This window comes from Chiloscyllium plagiosum, chromosome 51 (genome assembly GCF_004010195.1).
Source record: "Chiloscyllium plagiosum isolate BGI_BamShark_2017 chromosome 51, ASM401019v2, whole genome shotgun sequence".
Taxonomy (NCBI): domain Eukaryota; kingdom Metazoa; phylum Chordata; class Chondrichthyes; order Orectolobiformes; family Hemiscylliidae; genus Chiloscyllium; species Chiloscyllium plagiosum.
The window spans coordinates 2468613-2477173 of NC_057760.1; the positions used below are offsets into that span (position 1 = coordinate 2468613).

At 50.8% G+C, this 8561-nt stretch overlaps 1 protein-coding gene across 1 annotated transcript in view; it reads right to left on the reverse strand.

The window, feature by feature from the left end:
* ints3 (integrator complex subunit 3) overlaps positions 1 to 4615 on the reverse strand; it is a 61722-nt gene extending 57107 nt beyond the window's left edge. The window contains exon 1 of the mRNA XM_043684086.1: positions 4455 to 4615. Coding sequence (XP_043540021.1) covers positions 4455 to 4615 — 161 coding nt within the window. The remainder of the gene's footprint in view (positions 1 to 4454) is intronic.
* Positions 4616 to 8561: the final 3946 nt, after the last annotated feature.

Consider the following 8561-nt stretch of genomic DNA (forward strand, 5'->3'; position numbering starts at 1 on the left):
TGAATCTGGCCGCACTGACGCACAAAGAGAGACTGGACGGGTTAGGACGATAGGAGGATGAGGGGAGAGAATCTCGTCGAGAGCTGGAAGTTTCGAACAGGACAAGGATGGTGCCAAAGTTCAGAGCCAGGGGTCACAGTCTAAAGGATGGAGACCATGGCGGACTGAGCAGACAGGAATTCTGTCCTCACTCAGAGACTGGTGAGCCAGCGGTATTGTCCGCAATCAAGGCCGTGACACTGATTGTTTTCAACAGAGAGTTCGATAGAGTTCCTTGGACTAAAGCATTCAGGAGAAAACAGGAGCAGGGCACTGAGTAGGGCGATCAGCTGTGATAGTATTGAATGGTGGAGCAGGGAAGAAGGGCCGAATGGTGTCCTCCTGCTTTCATTTTCTGTGTTCCTAAGAATGGCCCACTTCTGCTCCTGCGTCTCGCGGTCTGTTCCATTTGACATACCTTCGCCTCCCCTAACCCTCGCTCCGTAGCGTAGCCACCTTCCTGTGCTCCTTACAGGCTCCATCCTGAGCTGCCTTTAAGTCCCGAGCAAACCTGCCAACTTCAGTCACTGCCGTTCCCATTGTTTATAGAAATTATAAACAGTTGAAACCTAGCACCATTCTGGTGGTACACCACAATGACGTTCCGCAGACATGAAAACGACCCATTTCCACCTCCTCCCTGCTTTCTGTGTGTCAGCCAATCTCCCATCCACACTAATATACTAACCCTGACACGATGGAGTTCCATTCTCTCCAATAATTTTTGATGTGGCATTATCTGGAAATCTAAATACTGTCCATCAACCGGTTCCCCTTTATCTACACATGTTACATCCTGGATGAACAATTAAAACTGATTTATCTTTCACAAAACCATACTGACTCTGCCTGATTACCTTATCTAAACGTCTTGCTATTAATTAGGGTCATGGAGGTCTACAGCACGGAAACAGGCCCTTCGGTCCAACCCGTCCATGCCGACCAGATATCCCTGACCTAATCTAGTCCCATTTGCCTGTGTTTGGTCCTTCCTATCCATGTACTTGTCCAGATGCCTTTTAAATGTTGTAACTGTACCAGCCTCCACCACTGGTCCTGGTAGCTCATCCCACACATGCACACGTCACCCTCTGTGTGAATGAAGGATTCTAACACATTCCCTCTGGCAGGTTTTAAGCGATCTGGCCTTAGAACCAGTCAGGTCACCACTGACTAAACTGGGAAGCAGACGTCAGCCTGGCCTGTCCACATAACACAACGTGCCCATTCCAGGAATGGCTCTGATAAACCCTTCGCACTGCTGCAGTGGGCTGTCCTGCTAATTGGGCCAAATGGCTGGATGTTTTGTGCAGTTCAACACGGTCTGACGAACTGTGTCCCACATCGGACTCAAAAGATCTTGGTTGGAATTGGAAATCATCTCTCCGTGTAGGTGTGGGAGTTTGGGAGGTCATGTTGTGGCTCTACGTGACATTGGTGAGGCCATGTTTCAAATACTGTGTTCAGTTCTGGTCTCCCTGCTACAGCAAGGGTGTTGTGAAACTTGAAAGGGTTCAGAATAAGGATGTTGCCAGGGTTGGTGGGTTTGAGCTACAGGGAGAGGCTGAACAGGCTGGGGCTGTTTTCCCTGGAGCGTCGGAGGCTGAGGGGTGACCTTATAGAGGTTTACAAAATCATGAGGGGCATGGATAGGATAAATAGGCAAAGTCTTTTCCCTGGGGTGGGGTAGTCCAGAACTAGAGGGCATAGGTTTAGGGTGAGAGGGGAAAGATATAAAAGGGACCCGGGGGTAACATTTTCACCCACAGGGTGGTACGTGTATGGAATGAGCTGCCAGAGGATGTGGTGGAGGCTGGTACAATGACAGCATTTAAGAGACATCTGGTTGGGTGTATGAACAGGGAGGGTTTGGAGGGGTATGGGCTGGGTGCTGGCAGGTGGGACTAGATGAATGTAGGATATCTGGTCAGCATGGACGGGTTGGGCCCAAGGGTCTGATTCCGGGCTGTGTGACTCTGTGACTGTGGTAGAGTGTGTCATCTTGACTCTATCCAGCCTCCTCGCGGCTGACACCCTCTGCCTGTGATCTGTTTTGCGTGGGTTTCTGACTGACAGCTCTGCTTCTGTAGGATGGAGTCGGCTCTGCTGTTCTGAGTGAGTGACATTAATTAGCCTGGTAATGCACATTTCATAACACAGCTTTTCTGTGGCTGCTGATCTGATCACTCACTGGGGAATGAGAGTGGGCTGTGCAGGGAGAGAGAGAGAGAGAGAGAGAGAGAGAGACAGCCTGTGTTTGGATACCAGCACAAGGACGGTGCTGAACAGCACACCTCCTGCAGTGATTCAGCTACAGAGACAACCCAACAACGCTCAGCCTCTGCTCACACACCAGGCAGACTTCAGCAGCAATGGGATCGGAGCCCTGGTCTCCAACCCAGTCTCTCTCCCTGTCATCCCTCTCTTAGTGTCACAGAGTTACACAGCATGGAAACAGACCCTTGGGCTCAACTCCTCCACGCCCGACCAGATATCCTACATTAATCCAGTCCCATTTGCCAGCACTTGGCCCATGTCCCTCCAAACCCTTCCTATTCATATACCCATCCAGATGCCTTTTAAATGCTGTCATTGTACCAGCCCCCACCACTCTTAACATTCACCCGTAGCTGTGTCCTTGTTTTGTTTGCTGCTGATTATTTACTGATCTATGCTATATAACTCTGTGATCTGCCTGTATTTCTCGCAAGATAAAGCTTTTCACTGTGCCTTGGTACACATGACAATAAACTCAATTCCTCTGGCAGCTCGTTCCATACACGTACCACCCTCTGGGTGAAAATGTTACCCCGTTAGGTCCCTTTTAAATCTTTCCCCCCCCTCACCCTAAACCTATGCCCCTCTAGTTCTGGACTCCCCCGACCCCTAGGGAAAAGACTTTGCCTATTTACCCTATCCATGCCCCTCATGATTTTGTAAACCCCTATAAGGTCACCCCTCAGCCTCCGACGCTCCAGGGAAAACAGCCCCAGTGTGTACAGCCTCTCCCTGTAGCTCAAACCCTCCAACCCTGGCAACATCCTTGTCAATCTTTCAAGGGAATGGGTTACCGAGTCAAGTCTCTGGAGTGGGATTTGAACTTATGGCCTTCTGACGCGGAGATGGGCAAGTTCCCCACCAAAGCTGTGAAGGGGAGAAGAAGCAGCTTGCTGTTACGGACACCTGTCCTTTCTGGCTTCCTCAAACTGATTGGTATCTCTCCTTTCCCGGTCTCAAGAGCTGCTTCCTGTTGGGAGTCTAACAGCAGCCTTTCTTTGACAAAGGATTTTCACCAGAGAGGCCGTGGAGCCTGCGTTGCTTTGTACAGCATCTCAGAAGTGAAACAGGAAATGGTCTTGTTCCTGACAAGACAAGCGCGGAGAGTTTCTGCTGACTGTAACTGTCAGAGAGACCGACAGCACAGAGAAAGGCCCTTCGGCCCATTGAGTCCGTGTTGGTCATAAACAGCCACCTAACCATTCGAATCACATTTACCAGCAGTTTGCCCAGAGAGTCACACAGCACGAAAACAGACTCTTCGGCCCAACCCATCCATGCCGACCGGACTTCCCAATCTGACCTCGTCCCATTCTCCAGAATTTAGCCCATATCCCTGCCTTGGCGTCTTAAGTCCATCCTTCTTCAGAGTGATGTGGATTTCTGCCGGTGTCAGCCTTCCAGGCAGCGAGTTCCAGATTCCCCATCACCTGCTGGGTTTTGTTGGAAACTGTTTCCCGGGTGCAGCCACCTCTAGCCAAATCGCATCCTCAGGCAGCCTGGCGTTGGATGGTAGGGAGCTACCCGGTCTGAACTTGCATTCAACAAGGTTTCTTCTCTAAGGTTGCAAAGCTGATGCTATTCCTTGCAATGTAAGATGTTTTGAGAAGGTTAAACCATGAGGAGCAGCCTGGCCGGGTGGTGTGGGGCTCCCACAGAACCTAGGACGTTTCGTTTTACCATTCAACAGCAGCTGCTGGGGTCTCAGCAGGGCATTGATTTGATTGTCACGTGTATTATACGGGAGGAGTACAATAAAACACAGTGAAATGCTTTCACTTGTCACCATGGAATGGCGCCGTTTTGTATAATTTAAGAAGAAGGAAGGATGTAGATCGATGAGAGTCTGTCGGTCCTGAGCCGGCTCATCACCGTCAATGACGGCTATGCCACCACTCTGCTGCCGTCTACACCAGACCCAACCAACGTCAAAGTCCCCAATCCTCAGGCACCACCGTTTGCCACTGGGGCCTATACTCATCCGCCACCGGCAGTGCTGGACCGACCAACATTGGGCCCACCTCATCAATGTTGCCATATAGCTCATACATCACTGCTCCACCGCCACCACCAGCACTGGACCCAACCAGTGTCATAGTCTCCAATCGTCAGGCGCCACCGTTTCCTGCCAGGCCTACCTCACCGATGTAGCAGCAGCCGATTCCAGTCCTGGGCTTGCTCCGGGTAAAGCAAGTAGTGGCTGACTCTCCGCGGCACCGGGCCCTGCCGGACGTCCACTCCCTCGGCTCTCATCACCAACAATGCCGCCCAAGCTCAGGACAAGGTAAATCAGTGACATCGAGTCATAGAGATGTACAGCACGGGAACAGACCCTTCGGCCCAACCCGTCCATCCCACCCTGATATCCCAACCCAATTTAGTCCCACCTGCCAGTACCCGGCCCATATCCCCCCAAACCCTTCCTATTCATATACCCATCCAAATGCCTCTTGAAGGTTGCAATTGTACCAGCCTCCACCACATCCTCTGGCAGCTCATTCCATACACGTACCACCCTCTGTGAAAAAGTTGCCCCATTGGTCTCTTTTATATCTTTTCCCTCCCACCCTAAACCTATGCCCCTCTAATTCTGGACTCCCCCACCCCAGGGAAAAGACTTTGCCTATTTATCCAGGATTTATTGGGCGGCACGGTGGCACAGTGGTTAGCACTGCTGCCTCACAGCGCCTGAGACCTGGGTTCAATTCCCGCCTCAGGCGACTGACTGTGTGGAGTTTGCACATTCTCCCTGTGTCTGCGTGGGTTTCCTCCGGGTGCTCCGGTTTCCTCCCACAGTCCAAAGATGTGCAGGGTTAGGTGAATTGGCCACACTAAATTGCCCGTAGTGTTAGGTAAGGGGTAAATGTAGGGGTATGGGTGCTGTACTCAATACTCTGACCAATAAAGGAAAGCATACCAAACGCCGCCTTCACTATCCTATCTACCTGTGACTCCACTTTCAAGGAGCTATGAACCTGCACTCCAAGGTCTCTTTGTTCAGCAACACTCCCTAGGACCTTACCATTAAGTGTATAAGTCCTGCTAAGATTTGCTTTCCCAAAATGCAGCACCTCACATTTATCTGAATTAAACTCATGACATGAAAAAGAGATGGAAAAGAAATGAAAAAGCAGTCGGTGTGGACAGGCTTTAGCACAGGAGCCCAACTCCATCGCCATATTGGACCGGGAGTGATGATGGGTTGGAAACTGCAGTAAATCTTTCCTGGCTGCTATACTCTCTCTAATTTTCCTCTTTGATGTTTTTTTTCCCTCCTGGAGTCGATCTGTTTTTCTGAATTTGCCTTTTTTGCCCAAGGTGTGTGTTTACGGGATGTGACTAGATGGGAACTGTTAATTAGTAATAGGTAGTGTATCTATTATTCTGTGAAGTTTCCCCATATAGTTAAGTTATTCTTATTCTTTATTTTGTTTGTTATACTTTAACTATGGTGGATGAATAAAGTGTGTTTTGCTTTCAATCCGGTAGTTTGACCAATCGAATTGCATCTGGAACACAACTTCTCTATGACTCTATGACCTTACGTTTACCTTTAAAATACGAGAAAGTGAGGGTCCAGAATATCCACTGAATATTTTGAGGGTGTTTGGTCTGGTTCAGGATCATTTTGATGTCACCATCACAACACAGTAATAATTCAGATGCAAGAGCATTGAGAGAACATTTTGGGAAAGGTTTGGAGGGTTTGGTAAGATATACTAGGCACAAGTGAGGACTGCAGATGCTCAGATGCCGCCTAATCTGCTGTGCTTTCCCAGAGCCACTCAAATCTAGGTTTGGTAAGATATGCCTTGGGCACTCGGCAGATTGAGTGAATCATGAGGGTTCTGGCCATTTGGTGACATTTGATTTGATTTGATTTATTGTAGTCTCGTGTACCAAACTACAGTGAAATGTTTTGTTTTGCAAGCAGTACAATAGATCATAGTAAGCCAGGACATGCAGATCATAGGCTTTATGGTCTGGAGGTGCGGGTGTTGGACTGGGGTGGACAGAGTTAAAAATCACACAACACCAGGTTATAGCTCCCCAACAAAGGGGCAGCGCTCCGAAAGCTTGCACTGCCAAATGAACCTGTTGGACTGTAACCTGGTGTTGTGTGATGTTTAACATAGGGCGCTTAAACAGTGCGAGGTATACAGGTTACACCTGCGCAGAAGGTGCACCAAGCAAGGTCAACATTAGCAGGATCAAGATTATTTTAAGCTAGACAGCGATGTGAGTGTGCAGCATTTTGGTAATGGAGAACCCCTCAGTGTTGCTAGGTCAAAATGCTGGAATCCTCTCCTTACCGATCTTCTGGGGGATCCCACAGCACAGGAACTTGAGTTTCAGCAGAAGATATTGCCTTCTCCAGGACGGCTATTGCTGCCCTAGTCAGTAAAGCCCACATCCCCTGAACAAATTGGCAAAAAGCAGTGAGTAACATTTTGCAGAAACAAAACAGCACTGTTTTCTGAATGAGCAATCTTACATCCCTGGGTCAATTATCTCTCGACGTTTGCCTTAAAAATATTTAAAGGTTTTGCATCCATTGCCTTTTCTTCACCCAGAGAGTGACAAGCCTCTGGAATTCTCTGCCATAGAAATCGGTTGAGGCCAAAACATTGAATGTTTTCAAGAAATAATTGGATGTAGTTCTGAGGACTGAGAAGGCAGGAACAGGATACTGAGGTGGACGATTACTGGTGATAGATGGAGCAGACTTGAAGGACCACATTCCACCATCCCGTGGCCAAACACTTCAACCCCCCCGCCTTCCCACTCCGCCAAGGACATGCAGATCCTGGGCCTCCTCCATCGTCATATCCAAACCACCTGACGCCTGGAGGAAGAACACCTCATCTTCTGCCTCAGGACCCTCCAACCCCATGGCATCAATGTGGATTGCACAAGTTTCCCCACTTCCCCTCCCCACCAACCTACCCCGGTTCCAACCTTCCAACTCAGCACCGCCTCCCCCCCCCACACACCCCTCCCAATTATCTCCCAGCCCCCACCAGCCTCGTTCCTGACGAAGGGTTTACGCCCGAAACGTCGATTCTCCTGCTCCTGACCTGCAGTGCTTTTCCAGCACCACACTCTCAACTCTAATCTCCAGCACCCTGCTGTCCCCTTTTACACCTTGATGGGCTGAATGGCCTCCTGCTGCTGCTTTTTTTCTACCCTTTCAACTCCCTGGGAAAGGGAAACAGCCCTCATCTCTGTATCATCTTTGGTAAAGGTTGGGATGGATTCTCCACCAGTTGGGAAATCAATGGGATGTCAGATCAATCATAATCCCATTGACTGGTGGAACAGAATTGAGGGATCGAATGCATTTTTACGGACCCCTTATATTTAAAAGCTGACCATGCAAACTATTCAATTTGCAAAGATTGTAGAAAAGAGCACGCCTTCCCATTCATTGAAAGAATTGCAAATCACACATTGTTATTGCAGTGGACTTCCGGGTAACAAGGGACCGCCCCGTTACCCCAAGACGATTGGCGAACCGCGTGTCGATCTGACAGCTGATTGGTGAATGCGGCTGCCAATCTGACCAGGGACATCACAATGACGATTCAAACCCATCACCCGCGGCGACTAGCAGGGGCACGCTGGGCTCCCGTTGGCGGACGGTGCCGTCAATCAGACGGCGGGTCCGACCCGTCTGTTTCGGATTGGGGAATCGTCCCGTCGATCAGGTGCCGGAACGCAAAGGCGGTTTCCGATTGGCGGGTCAACCAGACGGCGGACGTCAACCGCGGTTTCCGATTGGCGGGTTGTGTGATCAATCAGCAGGCGGGGTGTCAAGGTCTGTTTCGGTTTGGGCGCGCGAGCCGTCAATCGGAAGGAGGGGGCGGGGTCCTGTCCAACCTGGGGCTGCGATTGACGGAACGAGCCGTCCATCGGGACGGGGCGGGGCGGGGCGAGGCGAGAACACCCTCCCCGCCCCTCGATTGGTGCAGGATGTCGGCTCTCTGGGTGGGGGGTGGAAAAAAGAAAGCCAGAGCCGTACCCCTATTGGCTACCGCCGCCGTCCGTCAGAGGGGGGGAGGTGGTGCTGTCCCGCAATCCTCGATCGTGATTGGCGGTCCAGGCGAGGTGGGGCGGCCGGTCCCCCCCGTGGGCGTGGGGGTGGGGGAGGGAGGGAAATGGAAGCTGGTGGGGGGCGGGGCCGAATGGAGTGTTGTTGCCCGTCGGCCTCCATGTCCGCCCCGCCGCCGCCGCCGCCGCCGCCA